The sequence below is a fragment of the Channa argus genome, chromosome 1 (genome assembly GCF_033026475.1).
Source record: "Channa argus isolate prfri chromosome 1, Channa argus male v1.0, whole genome shotgun sequence".
Classification (NCBI taxonomy): Eukaryota; Metazoa; Chordata; class Actinopteri; order Anabantiformes; family Channidae; genus Channa; species Channa argus.
In genome coordinates this window covers 3,595,668-3,612,647 of record NC_090197.1, presented here as the reverse complement: position 1 = coordinate 3,612,647, position 16,980 = coordinate 3,595,668, and the positions used below count along the sequence as shown (strand labels likewise).

At 43.1% G+C, this 16,980-nt stretch overlaps 1 protein-coding gene across 2 annotated transcripts in view; it reads left to right on the top strand.

Annotated features, from left to right (window-relative positions):
• The first annotated feature begins 8,536 nt into the window (after positions 1-8,536).
• Positions 8,537-16,980, top strand: part of enpp2l (ectonucleotide pyrophosphatase/phosphodiesterase 2-like) — a 31,930-nt gene continuing 23,486 nt past the window's right edge. Inside the window, exons 1-8 of one of the 2 annotated variants that reach the window (XM_067507765.1) lie at positions 8,537-8,837; positions 12,033-12,138; positions 12,497-12,646; positions 13,746-13,871; positions 13,970-14,030; positions 14,453-14,550; positions 14,731-14,810; positions 15,136-15,255. In XM_067507765.1, coding sequence (XP_067363866.1) covers positions 8,820-8,837; positions 12,033-12,138; positions 12,497-12,646; positions 13,746-13,871; positions 13,970-14,030; positions 14,453-14,550; positions 14,731-14,810; positions 15,136-15,255 — 759 coding nt within the window. In that variant the 5' untranslated portion in view covers positions 8,537-8,819. The remainder of the gene's footprint in view (positions 8,838-12,032; positions 12,139-12,496; positions 12,647-13,745; positions 13,872-13,969; positions 14,031-14,452; positions 14,551-14,730; positions 14,811-15,135; positions 15,256-16,980) is intronic. The other variant, XM_067507850.1, reaches the window with a different exon arrangement.

The following is a 16,980-nucleotide window of genomic DNA, read 5'->3' as shown; positions in this document are numbered from 1 at the left end:
CGGGGAATAGGATAATTCATTGCATCTAACTTTTAAACGAAAGATCACTGATACCAGGACAGCACCAGGTCAAAGTGGGCTGTTTAATTCCATCAGAATTTTACAAAAGACTCAATAAATAAAATGTGAGGCCCAAAGACTTTTTCTATTCAAATCTGTATATTTGGAATCAGTGTTGCCAAACCATCATTTTTCATTCTGCCATGTGTGGTTTTGTTAACATGTGCCCTTTCATTTGCCCCACTTACATGGAACAACCGTGCTGCTGAGGTACTGGAGCACACCTGGAGCGAGGTTATAAAAGGGAGGAGCCTAAAGCAGGTGTTGGAAAACATGGCTGACAGAGCTGCTCCCAGTCAGTGACTGTGGACAAAACAACTGTGCCAAAGAGGTGAGTGGACAAGAGGTAGCGACAGATAAAACCATGTATGTTAGCTCAGGAGGACTGGATTGTTATCAGGTAGGCTTGAGGCCTACTGTACCTGCTGGCTGACATGTGCTAGCATAAGCTAAGTAACCTGAGTTTGTAGAAGAGGTTTGGCTGGTTTGTTCGAGTGATGGATCAAGGGAGCAGGTGTCCTAGTGGTCGGCTGACAGTTGGCCTCACTGCTTTGTTCGATTCCAAATAGGTTAGAAAGACGCTGTGAGCCAAACTCCACTAAGAGCAGGTAATGAGGGTGCGTCCAGCTGAGCTGCCTGGACCCCCACACTCACATTTGATTAGGTAAAACTCATTCAAAGAGGCTGCGTTTGGTGGATGTCTGTAGTGGGGAGAGGACAGAAAGCAGTTACGATGCTTACAGCTCTTTTTAGCCACTGGATGTCCTGTTATTGTGTCCATGAAATCAGGGCATGTGGTGTTGCTTATTATGGACCCCACAGATTTGAGGCCTAAATGATCAGTCCAAACATCATTTGCCATGACTCCTGAGTCTCCTAATAAATTCTTTTTGCCTCTTTTTTTTTGTGCTGTTAACTATAGAGTAAATGTAGAACAGGGGATTTCATACAAAACGTGTGTCGGGTACTGTAGCTTTTTGTCTGTCCCTGCTGTCCACACATTCACCTCATGCTGTCTCTGCTGCCATTAATACTGTAAATGTGCAGCAGCCACAGGGTTGGCTGATCCTTTCCACCACCTTCCAAATGTGTCCCGCTGTGTGATGTGGACCGTGTGGCAGTGAACAAATGAATGACCTGCAGCCCAACAACAACAACACCACCAACTGCAACAGCAGCGTGTTGCAGACAGAGTAAACATGTTTGTGATGGATCCACATTCTCTTCTGTCTGACTCCTCAGATCGGAGCTGATATAAGATCAATCGCTGCTGCTATTTTCAGTTTCCTGGCCAAGAGTCACACGGCCAACACGGGCTCCCAGCTGAAGGTTACGACACAACGAGATAGAGAGACGATGACAACAAGTTGCATAAATACAATTTTCGTTTATTTACCCAGTCGTGAACACGGTGCCCTTTAATCAGGTGCTAGAGGGAAATTTCTGGCATGTTATCGTGACACAAATCATCTAAATAATTTTGCAATTAGACTCTCATCATGTTCTCCCTCCTTCATCATGAATGTATTTGAGTTTCGTGTAATTAGGCCGACTTTATATTTATATTATCATTGGCACAACATTTTTGCAATAATCCTATTTTCAGATAAGTTGTGATGCTGTGTTTACTCCAAGACTAAAACAGAATCCAGTGACGTGAATAATTCAAAGCCTATATTAGATTGTAAATGGAGCAAAAACATGTGAATTTGATGCCAGTAACATCTTCAGAAAGTTGAGGGTGACAAAGAAAAACTGAAAAAGTTGTGTAATACTGAAATAGAAAACTAATGAGGTTAAAAAACAAGCTAATTTTAGTCTGAATCGGTCAGTGGACAGTGACCGATTCAGACTAAAATCAGCTTGAGAAGTGAGGATTGGGTGAGGCCCAACAGGAATAATGGTTCTCTACATAAAATTTAATGATAACTATTAAAACTTTAGACGGTCCAGTGAAACTTCTGCATCCAAGACACAAAGCCCAAAACCCACTGAATTGTTGTGATCTTCATGCCGTCGGACAGCAGACATGGGTCTGTAGCTGGAAAAACCTTAGCTCATTTCAAGTGGACACAAATGGAAAAACTGTCCCGCGGTCCGAGTCAGCGGCACATTGACAAACGTATTCTGTCGTGTTTCGAAGCAGCATCGCTTCACACTGCCAGGTGTTGGTCCCCAAACTGCTGAGCAGCTGAACTTCTACAGTACATCAAGCAAGAAATAACCGGTAATGGGAGATGGTGTGAAATTCATAATGAGCAGCTATAGTGTTTTATTCAGAGCAGTAAGCACTAGTCATGTAGCTGCAGAGCTTAACATTTGTGACAAACTTTAAACACCTTTAAGTTTTGCATCATATGGATCCAACCTTCGTCCTCTGTGTGACTGTCCAGGAAGTAATTTCCAATATCAGGTTGTAATTTTTTGTTCTTCTCTCCTTTGTATGATCTCACTTTCTGCTGTTTGTTGCTCGGATCAATAATTTCCCCTGAATTGTTTCCTCGGAGCTCCTGAAGTATCGACAAAGCTCAGTGAGTCAGATTTATCATATCAGCACCTTTATTTTTTTCTCATTCTGCTTTCACACTTTGTCACACACCACTTACCTACAGACGATAAACCACAGCTGGATGGGATTTCTGTAGGATCTTAGACGTTTGTGATTGTAAAGTCTGTGAAATAATTTACCCGTCGACACCTTAAACCAGCTCAGTAGCATCTTGACCTTCGACCCAGTGGCCTCAGATCTGATGCAACACCAGCAGGTCTGCATCAGGTCATTTATTTGTGTACTTTTCTCTCCAACGCAGTCAGATCCAATAAAGAGCAGCAGCTGTACACATTGTGTTTTTATAAGGGGGTCGGGAACTGACATCAGCTCTTCTGTTTGCACTACCTCAGTGTGATTTCTGAGCATTGGCAACAGAAAAGAGCAATGTGAAGCCAGATTCTACTGTAGCCGCTGTGGTGATTTAGCCATCTCTGAAAATGAGCATCATCGATTACCATACAATCCAAAAGCTGATCTTTCGGTATCTGAAAATCTTTATCAGTTATCAATAATATGAATGTCTCACTAGCTTTATCAGGTTAAAGTTAATTGCATCCAGTACAGTAGCAACAAATGAGACACTGCTAACCAGTAGGGGGCAGTAACTCACCCAAAAAATGGCAAAAGTCATAGGCAAGTATGAAGGGAGTAGTGTAAAGTAGGTTGGTATCAGCGGGTTCAGAGTATCTTTTCGCCGTTCATCAAGCCATGCAAACGACCCTTGACCTTTTTCTGTCCTTCAAGCATCCTCCGTTAGCTTTTGCTAAAAACAGAGGGAGGATTAAATATGCAATCTGCAAGAAAAAAATCTATTTCATGTTTCATGCAGTGTAGTGTAAAGTACATTTTATTCTGTGGTACAACTGATCTGATAATTACTGCTAATCAACACCAGACACAGAGAAAGGGAGAAAGATGGGATGAAAAGAGGAAGATGATGGTGGTGGGGGGGGGGGGTCTATGGATTACAAGACCCTACCTTAGTAGTAAAGTACACAGATGCAGGAAATGGCATCTTAGCTGGACAACTTCAATAACTGTTGTTTGCAAAACACTACACAGTAAATTTGGCTTAAAATGATTTTGTGGTTTGAAATAATAATTCTGTCTCTACAATGATTTTTTTCTTGAGTAAACTAAATTGTAACTCTCCTACACACAAGGCGCATTTGTAAGTACAAATTTGACTCCTATTTTATTTACTTTGTTGGTTTTTTTTTTTAGGTGAACAGCTTGCATGTTTTTTTTTTAAGTGAGGTTAACTGACTAATGCAGCTACGGTGTCCTGGGTCTCTTGAAGAGGTGGACTCAGGCACAGTACAGTGGGACTGCTATCTGTCCTCCAGCACAGACCGGCTTTGCTGTGACTGTGGGACTATTCCACTTTGAAAATAAAGCCACATAGTGGTGACGTAAGGATGCTGAGGCACAGGCCTGACGGCGACAGGGGACAGATGGACACTGGTGGTCAGGCACAGTACAAAACAACGGAGTGTGACTTTGACCTGGGTTCACGAAACGATGTCCTACCAGCTGTTGACACTTGTCATTCTGTCTGAGTTTTGAACAGTACTTTGTCTTTTATCTAGTGTGTTCGTGTGGACCCTGTAGACAAAACACATCCCCAGGGAAGAAGTGAACGCCTCTGGCCCTTTAAAGTCTCACTGCAGCCCAGGTAAAGTGTCCCTTAACACAGCAGCTGAGACCTGGAGGACAGGTCAGTTACTGCATGAAGTCAACATTTACATGACCTCGTTCTCCTAAACCTCCGACATTTTCTATTTGTGCATCATGTTAGACTGTAGGGTTTTGTTGCAACGTTAACGTCCCCTTTGAGTCTCTGCCTTGTCCCTCTCATGTCCAGCTGTTGATGGCAGCTTCCTATGTCAAAGATTATGTTGCCCTCTGCTGGATAAGTACATCCATCACAGCCTCTGTTCACTCTCTGCACAGCTCGTCTACTCTTTGTGTTTGTCCAGGTGTCTCCTGTGGGGCTGCGCTTTATATGTGTGGACACCAACAGGGAGCGCCAGAGTTTAAAATTTGAGTTTCTGATCGACTTTCTCTTCCTCTCTGGGCTCTTGAAAGGAAAGTGGATTTCTGCATGAGAAGAGACTGAAACGGGGAGAAGAATCTAATATTATTTACTATTTTTTCTAATGGAGAACATGAGACAAAATGAAGGGTTTAATTTTAGTGACCACCCACAGAGAAGTGATACAACTTTCTGTCCCTGGTGTGAGGATGAAGTCTGAATCTGAAAAGAGCAACTCAAAGCTTCTGCATTGCACTTTGTGTAGACAAAGAGGGGAGTGTGTGATATTCAGGTTACCACTGAGACGTGAACATTGGAACATGCTGTTTGTGAGTGTGTGTGTGTGTGGGAGTGGGTGTGTGTTTGAGCATAGTGGGGGCAAACATTAACTTTGTTCAAAGTGCATCCCTGTTCCTGAATTATGATTCACATTCACAGCACTGATCAGCTGCGAGCGAAGCCTCCGCAGAATCACATACAAGAAGAGTGAATGGATGATGGATGTGCAGAAATTCCACTGCTTGTCCCCAAGGTCCTCTCAGTCCTCTCAGGTCCAGTGGACTCTTCTCCAAGCGGGACTGTAACTGGACACATTTTCACATTTTCATGTCCTATTCAGCACAACCACACTTTATAAAGACTGTCAATTATTTCATCCTGAGACTTATGATTCACATCTGTCTCTTTTTTTTTAACAACATGCACACAATTTTTCATATAGCTGTTGTTTTTCGTAAGTAATTTTACCATGTGAGTCACCTCGTGTAATCCTTATGGGAAACCAACACTTTTCACCTGACCAGAATCTGGCCTGAACGTGTAAATGACAAATCTTTGTGTTAAGAAAACGAATGGCTCAGCATCCGCCTCTGTGTCACTGCATCGTGCTCGTTTCTGCTTTTTTTTTTTTTGCAGCCTTTCAGCAGGAAGTAAGTTAGAGTGGGACCGACACGCTGAGTGAAGCAGGCATCCGTGCAAAACGTTTGTCACGTCATCTGTCAGTTCGCATGGGTTGTTCAGACGGTTTGAAGACGTTCTGTTGCAGATGTGGTTTGAAAAACAAGTAGACACAATAATGTCTAATGCAAACACTAAGCCCAGCTCTGACTAGAGGATTTGCTTTTGCTCGACCAGAAACTGAGCTTCTCAACGCAACTCAACTGCTGAACGGTGCCGAGACGCCAGAGCATGAAAATGCGTGTAGTTCTGTTTAAAATGCGCTTAATTTAAAGAGCGTGTTAATGGCACAAATCCAACTTGACTTCAGAACATATCCGGGTTTCCCTGATCTTCTGGAGGTTGTTGACAGCTAAGATGCCTCAACAACGTGAATGTTGTGATGTTTTATGTTTTAATAAAAATTATAACATAGACAACTTTGAACAGGAGAGCTCCTGTCTCAGTGAATCGTCTTTGTCGGATTCTTGGCAGAGGAAAACGGAGAGATGTTCACATGTCTCCGTCTCCGCTCACAAGTGTCTTTCAGGTTCAATTGACTTCACTGTCACTGAACTTGATACATCTGTAACTTCAGACATGTGCAACATAACGTAGCACTATAGCGCGACCCATGAAATCCGTCCACCCTGTCCCTGCTCTGCTACGCTCTTCTACCACCTGCTACGCTCCACCACGCTCTGCACTCCAGTTACCATAAAGGAGAAGCTGCAAAACCGACGCAAAATCTGTTGAAGTAAATAAACGTATCGGCAGAAAATAAAAAACGGTTAACTGTTAACTAACCCGATGTTCTGCTGAGTTCTTTGTGGCGCTTTCGCTGACCGTGACCGACACAGATCCTAGACGTGAGCTCTAAAAACAGATGTGGTGATCAGTGTCAGAATTATCGATCGGCCCGCAGCTGAAATCGTCTGGTCAGAGGTTGAATTTCATATGCAGATGGTAGAAATGGAGCAGAGTCGCTTAGAAAAACCGTGTCAGCTAATACATCTGGCAGCCAGTGTCCTTGACTGACGCTAAACCTGGACCTGCTGGACGTGACCTTTGACCCCTCGGCTGAAAAGTGAGCACGTGAGTGAGTGAGTGTGTGTGTGTGTGTGTCTCGGGCATAAACGCAAACGAGCTCCTCCTTAGACCTGTTTTTACGAGGAGCTGTGTGGTGGAGTGGGTCCTATCTGTGCTCTCAGTTGCACGCTGAACCCAAACACTTGTGATTGTTATCTCGGGTTAGACACTCAGGAAAGGGGGGAGGGGGGGGGAGGGGGGCCTGCAGCCTAGAGAGTAACTTTCGGGAAACAGCTGGTTTCTGCTGCATGATTATAGAATGACAACATGTAACATCCATAACTGTACTGCAGCAGATGGGACTAAACAAAAATACAAAAGTAATTTCTTCCTTTAAATTAAAGTTCCCTGTCACACTGTAAGCCAGTCTGTGACCCTGAACGCCACTGACACTGGGTCATTGTTCTCTTTGCTTTGGAGCATTGGTCAACAGAACACACAGAACGCTCTTTATAGCTCGCAAGCTCCTTTTGCAAACAGCTGTGCACCTTCTTACTGCATGGCCAAATTTTATTCACATCCAAATCTGCCTCAATCTAAAGCCGAACCAGATCCCAAACTGGGGCCAACGTCGGTTGAAAAGACGACTTGAGTGCTGATATGTAACAGTAACAGTCTACAGTTTTATTTCTTAAAACGACCAACGTATAATTTAACATGTCTCAGATGTGGTGTGACATGAGTTCAGCGGAGCTAACTGTGGTCTGCTGACTGGAATAATTGTGTTAAAGGGCGACTTCACCAATTTTTCAACTTGCTTTCTATGGCTTTAGTTTAGGGTGTGAATGTACATTAATGCTTTTCAACTTCCCCATATTAAAACATATCTCTGCTTCTGGCTGAAAAACTCCTCCAGATGACATCACCCAGAGAAGTGTTTCATCATTAGGAGTTCAGATGGCGTCATCTGGAGGAGCTCTATAAAAGCAGGTTGACTAGGATTACAGCCTCCCATATTGTGAGCAACAAGATGAGATAATCTGAACTAATGCTTTCTCCAAGTGTCATGTGGAGGCATTTTAAAGCTAGAAGCAGGGACATCATGGGGACGTTTATTGACATTCATTTCCATGTACATGTTCACTATCATTGAAGGCTTCCTGTACGTTCTGTTGAGTTTGTTGTGTTTGCAACATTTCAAATGTGACCAAATGTGTGTTGTGTGTTACACGTTTTTAATGTGTATCCTCTGTGTGGCTAGTTGGAGTTGTGCCATCGTGCTTCTGTGTCCTACTGGGAATCGGGGATTTCCATCAACAGGCTGAAATCTGTTGGTCCACCACTTTGATCCAGACTGAAACGTCTCCACATGTAACTGGACGGAACCGGTGCCTGCAGAACGACTTGAAGGGGCCTCAGACTTTGCTTCCCGTGCCATCAACAGATTGCCGGTTCTGCTTCAAAGCGAAATATCTTGGCAGCTGTTGCGTGGAATCAGAATTTCAGGCTTTCAGGCTCTTATCACTTGGTCTGTGTTTTCCATGATAATTTTGACTCAGAGCGGAGAAAAAACTGCTTTTGTTTTCCTTCTGCAGTGTCAGCTTCCAGTAACAGAGCGCGGATATAGATTTACTGTAACATGTTAGGCAACACAAGGCACTTACATGTCACTTTTTGGTTTGTTTGTGAGGCCCATGCGCAGTGGTCACAAATGTTTAAGGGGTATATATAGGGGATATATGGGGGGGGGGTGTGTGTGTGTGTGTAGCCCACAATAGTTAATCCTCCCTGTTTGATTAAAACACAGTGGAAAATGTGGAGGAGACTCGGACAAGGCCCCGTTCTCCCTCTGAGCGCCTCTCTCTCCCTCTCTCTGCGGTCGCTTCAGTGCCGCTGACTGTGTTGGACTCCAGAGCGTCACCCCGACCTGACGCACTCTTGTACCAGAGCGCAGCTGTCACCATTACTTCACGCTTATTGGCCCGAGACCGAGAGAGGCAGAGGCAAAGCGAAGGCAAATAACTGGGGGGAGAGAGAGAGACCGACAGAGACGCGCAGAAAGAGAGAGAAAGAGAGAGTTGGACCTCTGCGCTCCGCTCCATCGATCCGCAGAGGCGCACAGAGGAGCTTCCACCGGACTCTGGCCGCAGTCGCTGAGCTTTCGGCTTTTTTGAGGGGGATGCCAAAGGTGGACTCACGGCTTGGATCATGCTACTGGGCAATTTGGTACGGTAAGACTGTGGCGGTTTATCTGTTGGATTCGCTGCGTGTGCCGACGCGTTTTAGCTTTTCGATGTGTGCACATAACCCCCCCCCCCCACTCCCACCCCCTCCTCCATCCACCCTCACCCCTTCCACTAAGGGGGGAAAAAGACAACATTGCGCTCTTGCAGATCTGCAGTATCGACCTGTGAAGGGGAGAACTGCACTTTGCCTCACATCAATGCAAACCCTGAAATTTGGCAAGTGGACCTGCGGAGGGACGTTAAACCGCCAAGCTGTGCGCTTGAATACGAGTTGTGGGGAGACTGTGACTGGCTGCTCTCACGTCTGATGATGATGATGTTGAGCCTGGAACGGCTCATTGTCAGCAGTGGCACAGGTTTGTTTATCCCTGGGGGAGATAAAGGGAGGCGAAAGCTGTAGGTTAATGGTTACCCAACGCACTGTTTCCGTCTGTGAGCGCGCGCCCGCCGTCCCCCTCCTTCCTGCAGGTTTAACTGCGAGGCTCTTTACATCAATGCAATAGTCTGACAATATTTCCATAGTGCCAAAACCATTTTCCTGTGTTTGTGGATAGATTTAATGCCACACTGATGATCCTAAATGAGCTTAAATCGTTTCTTTGTTTTCTTTTTCTGCAATGCATGAATGGTTTTCTCCGCTTTCACAATGTGATGTGATTAATCACAGGATGCTGGCAGTGTGTGTGTGCTGGACTCACAGGACCCACAACTAATGCACCGTAAATTCTCATTAGTTACTCAAAACAACAGATTGCCCTAAAAAACTGGAAGTAAACTGGAATAGGAACTGCATTTGTACAAGTATACACTCATCAAGTGTAGTACACTGACTCCTAAAAAAACTCTTTAGAGTACTTAAAAATGTACTTTAGGTGTACTCATAACTCAGTGTGGAGTACTCAGAACCACTACTTCAAACAACAGTCATTGAGTCATGAGTTGAGTGCACTGTATTTCCAACCACACACATATTTACATTGGGTCAACTAATGTGACATTTCCTGGAACCTTGAATGTTTTCTAGGTGTAGTTACTTAACATGAATCTGGTGCAAACTGATTGGCCTTAAAAAGACCAAATAATGGTTACTTGTATAAATTTAGTATCCAGACACTTTTACACGCTGCTTACTTTATGAGCGTGTATTACTATTGTTACAATACTATATAATATTATTTTATACTACACTGCTAAGGTTCGCTTTTAAAGAAGACAGAAAAACTGATAATAAAACCCCAAAATGGATTAAAAAGGCAAAATTGCCCCGAAGAGACAAACCTATACAAAACAATAGTAGAAATAGACAAAAAGTTATTATAAAACAGAAGTGATATTTATCCCAGAGACAAAAACGAACCAAACTATACAATAAATTAGAACCAACGCCCACAAGACAGTAAGAAAGAGTAAGAAAGAGTGTTTCTTTTGTCAAGCTGTAATAATCTGGCGCTCAGATCAGTTGTTCCATAGTATAAAATGTACTTCACTGCATTAAATTAAGTACATTTTTATTTGCAGCAATCAAACTCAGCAGCTTTCGGCTTGTTCCCTGTGATTTTCGCCACACGGAGCGTGTTCCGCATGTTGACTTGGCATGTGTTTTTACGCCAGATGCCCATCCTGCTGCAACGCTGCCATTTTATCCAGGCTCGGGACCGGCACCAAGGTGGCCCTTGATGTCTGGGTGGGGCTACACCTGGTGGTGTGGGATTCGAACCCCCGGCCCACTGCATCGCAACCCAATGCTCTACCACAGAGCCACCAGGCCCCCATAAAAATTGCAGCAATGTAATCCTCCCTCCGTCCTAGCAAATGTCAACAGAGGATGTTTCAAGGGCAGTAAAGGGTCAAAGGTCGATCGAACTGGGTTGAGGAATTGCACCAGAATGATTTGACCCTTTTAACACTTAAAGGTTTACCTGCAGACTAAGCAACTTTTTGTAAGTTGCTGCCTCCTAAATGCGGAGCAGTGTCATTGCCTAATTTGTTGCTACCGTACTTAACTGTTAACTTAAAAGTTAACTTTACTCAAAAACAAAGAGAGTTCGATCGCCCTGCAGTTAACTCTAACTTGATGAAAACTAGTAAGAAGTGCTTACTGTTGCTAACTGAGGAAAGGTAAGTAAAATCTAAGTTACCACAGCTGCTCAGCTCAAACTGAGTCCACTGCACGATCGGAGCTGAAAGTGGCGCTCACGTTACGCCGTGGCTCGGTGAGATCATGGGTTGGGGATGAACACAGATGCTTTGTTTGTTGAATTCAGTGGTTCTGGTTTTTAAATGTTTTCCCAGTAAACTCCAGGGGTCCTTGGAAGGCTTTCTTTTCCTCTGAACAGTACTTCAAGTTCAAAAGATGATGTAACCGAGAGTTTTCACTGCAAACATGTTTTTTCGCTTTCAGTGCATTGAGTGCTATCACTTTCTCTCAGATTGTCTCATTTATCATCGTCTTGAGCTATAAACTGGTATGATTCCTCTCCTACGTGACCCCGGACATGTATCCCTGGACTGAGACAAAGCTCCAGCTGCCTGTGTTAACGTGTGATCGAATGGGATTAAATTTAGCTCATCCACACAGAATCAACACATCTGGGGTGAGGCTGTGTGAGCCGTTGGACAATAGGCATCAGCCATCAGCTCTCTTTTCCTTTTTACTTGGTTGTCAAACTTCAACGGAAGTTGTTTTAAAAGTTAGAGAGTTTATGAAAATGGCCGACTTGTAATGGTTGAAAAATATTTTTCTTTGTATAGGACAGCAGTGCAGCATGACACTAAAATTATGTTTCCCTTGGCATTGAGTCTGTATATTTTTTATGACTACAGAAAGAACTGCTGCCACTGTGTGTGTGTGTGTGTGTGCTTTATCCCACCATGGTGGGAGCTAAAGCTTTATCTACATTGAGTGAAAGCCTCTTCTCACTGAGCTTCACATAACACTCAGCTCCAGCTTTTGCACGGCTGCCATTTCTAGCTGCCGTTGACCTCTGACCTCTTTGGTGTAATGTCAACATGTACACGTCTGGGTGGAAAGAACACAAACTCCCATTTAGGGCAAGAAGGTGGAAAAGCTCTATTTTGGTGAGCACTATCAGTCAGACGCCTTCAGGAAGAAAACGAGGCTGAGCGTTGACATTCAGCGGATTAAAAACTGATGGTGCCTGTGGTTTTTCTGCAGGTAGTGCTTGTGTTCTGCCTGTGGGGTCTTGATGTCAGCAGAGCTTATGTGTTTCAAGCCAGCGGGCCGATAGAGGGAGGAGACAACCCACCGCCTCACACCAAAGGTGAGTAAGTTTCAGCTTACTCATGGAGAATTTCTGCTGCATTCAATGAACCTCCGATATTTGAACTTCCTTGAAGATCCTAAATGTTCCTACCTGACTGTTTATTTTGGTAAAACTAAAAGTCATTGCAGGTTTCACAGTGCATTTAAATGGACGAAAAGCTTCCTGCAAATTTGTAGTAATTAGAACTACTGTTGTTTGTATATGAAGCTTTTAAATCTGTTCACAAGCTGTAAGTAAAACCACATAAAAGTAGGTTTTCCAAGAATGTTAAATCAATAAATCTGTTTTTGAGAAAATAAATCAGATGGACACTTTGTGCAGCAGATCAACACCCCCCCCGCATTTCTCCCTCCAGTTGTCTCAGAGTGGGTCAGCTCGGCGGGTTCCTGTAAGGGGAGGTGCTTTGAGCTGGAGGAGGCCAAAGCTCCAGGATGCAGATGTGACAATCTGTGTAAAACCTACTACAGCTGCTGCCTCGACTTTGACGAGCACTGTCTGAAAACAGGTCAGTGTCACGCTGCATCTGCCAGCAACACGCTGTGGAAGTCTGCAGTGTTTTCCAGAGCATTTTCCGTCCTGCTTGATCTCCTAAACACCAGATAACTTTCTTCCACTCCAGTTACCTGGCATGTGCTCAAGCTTTATGGATTTTTATCTTTTATGGGGCTGAAGTAGGGCAGATTTCTTTGATACTTCTCTTACTGCTAAGAGCACGAACAGACCACAAAAAAAAAACAAAAACAAAAAAAAAAACACACCTAGTCACAGTAGTTTGGAATTTACCGGGGACTATTTTCCTCAGTGGATAAATCCGTTTTTGGGGCAATGGTCCAATGGTTTCTGTAGCAACGGGTGGATATGTGGCATTGAGTGAAAATAAGCTTGTGTGTGTGTGTGTGAGCTCCATGGCACAGAGGAATCTAGAACATCAGGGTCTGGATACACATGGCTGGTTTTCTCTTTGTCTCCTGACTGATTCGTTACACCAACAGGTTTTGTGCACAGTGGGGTGGTGTGCGTGTTTTTTCTGCAGGCAATGATAATCAGTAGTAAAGTTATATATTTACCACTGCATTTGTTTGTAGTAGTACACAGCAGTACTACAGTGGGTCCAGTGTTCACAGTGCTCAGTATACACAGCGTGTTAAGTGTTTTCTGCTGCAGCTGATATAATGTGGACAAAGGGCAGCTGTCCAACAGTTAGCCCAAATGCTAATTCTCATCTGATGCTAATTTAGAGCTTGGCTGAATGACGCAAGTCAAACCGCAGATTCATCTTGAAGACATTAGGAACGGGGACATGTTCTTACACAACAAAAGTGTCTCCAAATGCAGCAACTTCTGCTGGAAAATTTGTAACATGTTGGATTTCGCTGAGATTCTGTCTCTTCAATGTTTCTATTCATGGTAGCAGGGGCGGGTGGCTCAGTGGTAGAGCTTTGGGTTGGGATGCGGAAGGCTGTGGGTTCGAATCCCAATATATCCTGGATAAACATGGGGAAACCCACGGAAGGGCATCTGAAGCCCTTGATCTAGTATTTTTATTCATGGTGTTTGAATATTACCAGATTTGTGAGGTTTTTACATCACTTCCTTTGTCTCAGAGGGGGGTTTTGAGTGTACACAGGATCGCTGCGGGGAGGACAGGAATGACAACCACGCCTGCCACTGCTCAGAGGACTGTCTGGAGAAAGGAGACTGCTGCTCCAACTACAAGTCTCTCTGCAAAGGTACTCATCACCAGCTCTTCCTCCATCGAGGTGTACGAAGGGAGACAGGATGTGCAACAAGAGGAGTCTTAACTGTGTCCTGTTGTTTTTCTTATGAGGTGAGACGTCGTGGCTGGACGAAGACTGTGAGGAGATTAAAACTGCAGAATGTCCTGCAGGGTGAGTCTCATGATGCACTGTTGTACTAAAATGTTATATCCAGAGGTGCTTTCTTGCATCAAAGTCTGAACCATAACTGCTGGAGACCTAGAGACAGTCGGGCATCAGCACATCTTAAAAAATAGAAGGAAAACCAAAAAAAGGAACAAAATAAAAACTGCAGCGTGAAACCAGAGCGAACCGGATCCGCTGGATACAATTACACAAAGTCGCAAACTTTCAGGTGTGAAAACACTGGTGGTCAAAGTTAAAGCCAGAGGACTGGTACCACAAATGAGTCTGACCAATCCCGCAGTGTAACATCATCTAAACCAACCAGTGTCAATCAGAGGACGGTTTACTAATATCAGCTGATTAATGGTCCTTTTCTCTCAATTTTATGAACTGCTGTTGGTGAATTGTGTCTTTGTCGTGTTCCACAGCTTCATCCGTCCTCCCCTCATCATGCTCTCTGTGGACGGCTTCAGAGCCTCCTACCAGAACAAGGGCAAATCCGTCATCCCCAACATACACAAACTCAGTGCGTACTTTTCACTTCTTAAGCTCATCTAAACGCAGTACTACTGCCTGTAGAAGTCAGGATCTGTGTGGCTTGGTGAGGCTTTGTCCGAGTTGTAGTTTGGCTGCACGTAACATGAAGCTGGTGTGAGTCGTTTACCTGCAGAATATCACTTAAAGTATTGCATTTGTTTCCTCTCAGGAACATGTGGCACATCAACACCCTACATGCGACCAGTCTACCCATCAAAGACTTTCCCAAACTTATACACCCTAGCAACGGTAAGTCACCCACTGTGATCATAATGTATAACAGTAAACCGAGATACTTGCTCAGACACTTGCGTTCACTCTGAAATCACTGTCCAAATAGCTAAATGCTCTCTCAACAACAAGTCATTCAAAACTTTCTTTTGAAAAACAAAACTTAAAATTTAAAAACTGTGAACATTTCTGCTGTGCTAAACAAGGCTGATGATGAAGTAATTTGTTTCATTAAACAAATCTTAGTAATTGAGGAAAGACCGTGATACGTCCTCCTCTGTTTCTAGGCTAAATAGAACACGTCCCTACACTAGAGACTTGACACTGTAAAATCTCTCTGCAGGGTCTTTACCCGGAGTCCCACGGGATTGTGGGAAACACCATGCACGACCCGGTGTTTAACGCCACCTTCAGCCTGCGCACGAGAGAGAAGCTCAACCACCGCTGGTGGGGCGGACAACCCGTGAGTGCACCCTGCCTGTGAAAGCACAGGAATCAAATCCCACTCACTGCTGCAGCATTAGTTAGCAGTAACTACAGATTACTGTTGCTGTTTAGTGCAAATGTTGCACTGCCTTCTTTGAAATGGCAAAAAGAGTAAAACAAAATGTTTTTATCAACATAAAAATTAAAGCAAATTCATATAATAAAACTCTCCATACATTGCAATTTTAAGCTCATTTTATTTTAACTTTTTTTTTTTAATTTACTCTTTGACCATTTTTATTTCTTCTGACAATGAAAGAACATTCACACAGTTAAATGTTTGAACCGCCTCATTTTGAAACGGCAAAAAGAGTAAAACAAACTTATTTTAATCAAATGCCAATTTAGCTTACAGGTGTTATTTATTTAATTCATTCAAGTTAATTTTGAACTCATTTACCAAAGGGGATACAAACCTATGCATTGTCATTATTTTACTATAACTTTATCTTAACACACTTTTTGACCATTTTTGTAACTTTTAATGATGAACATTTTATTATTATTATTATTATTATTATTATTATTATTATTATTATTATTATTATGAGAGGTTAAGTTTGCCATTGTATTGTAAGGGGACACCATCTGTATCCTACCGTGTGGCTCTTTAGAGACAATTTAGACACTGACACATCGTTTCCAAGGTAACAGCAGCTACTGCAGGTAAACTTTTATTTCGATGACTCGTTGAGAAATATTTCATAACTTTGTTATTGAAACTGCCCTTGTTTGCTCGTTTTCTCTTTCAATCATGTCAAAAACACTGATAGAAAACTTTAGTTAAATTTTCACTGCACAGGCCACGTTTAACATAGCTTAGCATATAGACTAGCGTTACGGCTAAAGTGCTGGCCTAAATATCAAACATGGAAAAAATCAGTTACTCAACTCCAAACCTACCTTATGTCGTGCACAGTGTATCGTCTGGGTATTTTTTGTGTATATATGTGATATGTTAGCTATGAATCTGGCACTTAGCATCTTAAGAATTCTGAGCTAGCGTTAATACTAGTCGGGCAACTAGCTTACTGTCCCGAGCATAAGCAAAACTGAGCTGACTGTGAAATGTGCTGGTGTCTCGTTAGCTAACAGAACGGAAACGTGTATGAAGGTGGGTGTGTCTTGATGCTAAGCTAGGCTAAGTTAGCTAAGCACAGTCTGCCGTGTGTGACGTGGTAAAGTTACTAACTAGATCCATGTCTCAGTTCCATCCAGTTCAGTCCATTCTACATGTTGATTTGAAGCTGTCTTTGTTGTATTTTATTTTAATTTAATTTTGAAGTGTATGGAATAATAATACAGCTAGCAGCTATGTCCACTACCGTTACTGTGGAATTAGAACAGGTACAAATGTACATGCGCATGTAATGTGGGATGGAACTACAGGAAACATTCTACCTTAATGAATGTTAATGAATGTTAATGAATGTTAATGAATTCTGCATACTTGCCCCTGTAAATTCAATCTGACACACACATGATTGCTGACCTTTTTAGTGGAGGAGGGTCTTATAAACCAACAAACTTGATAATGTGAGAGAAATAATAAGAAAAAAGAGCAAAAGAGAAATGGTGTCTCGTGCACTGTGAGCACACACAGTACTCTGGACAGGTAAAAGAGATGCTTATGTGTAGTTATTCTGCACTATAAGTGTATATTATCTTGGTTTCTTAGTTGACGGTGATTTACAATTAGTAA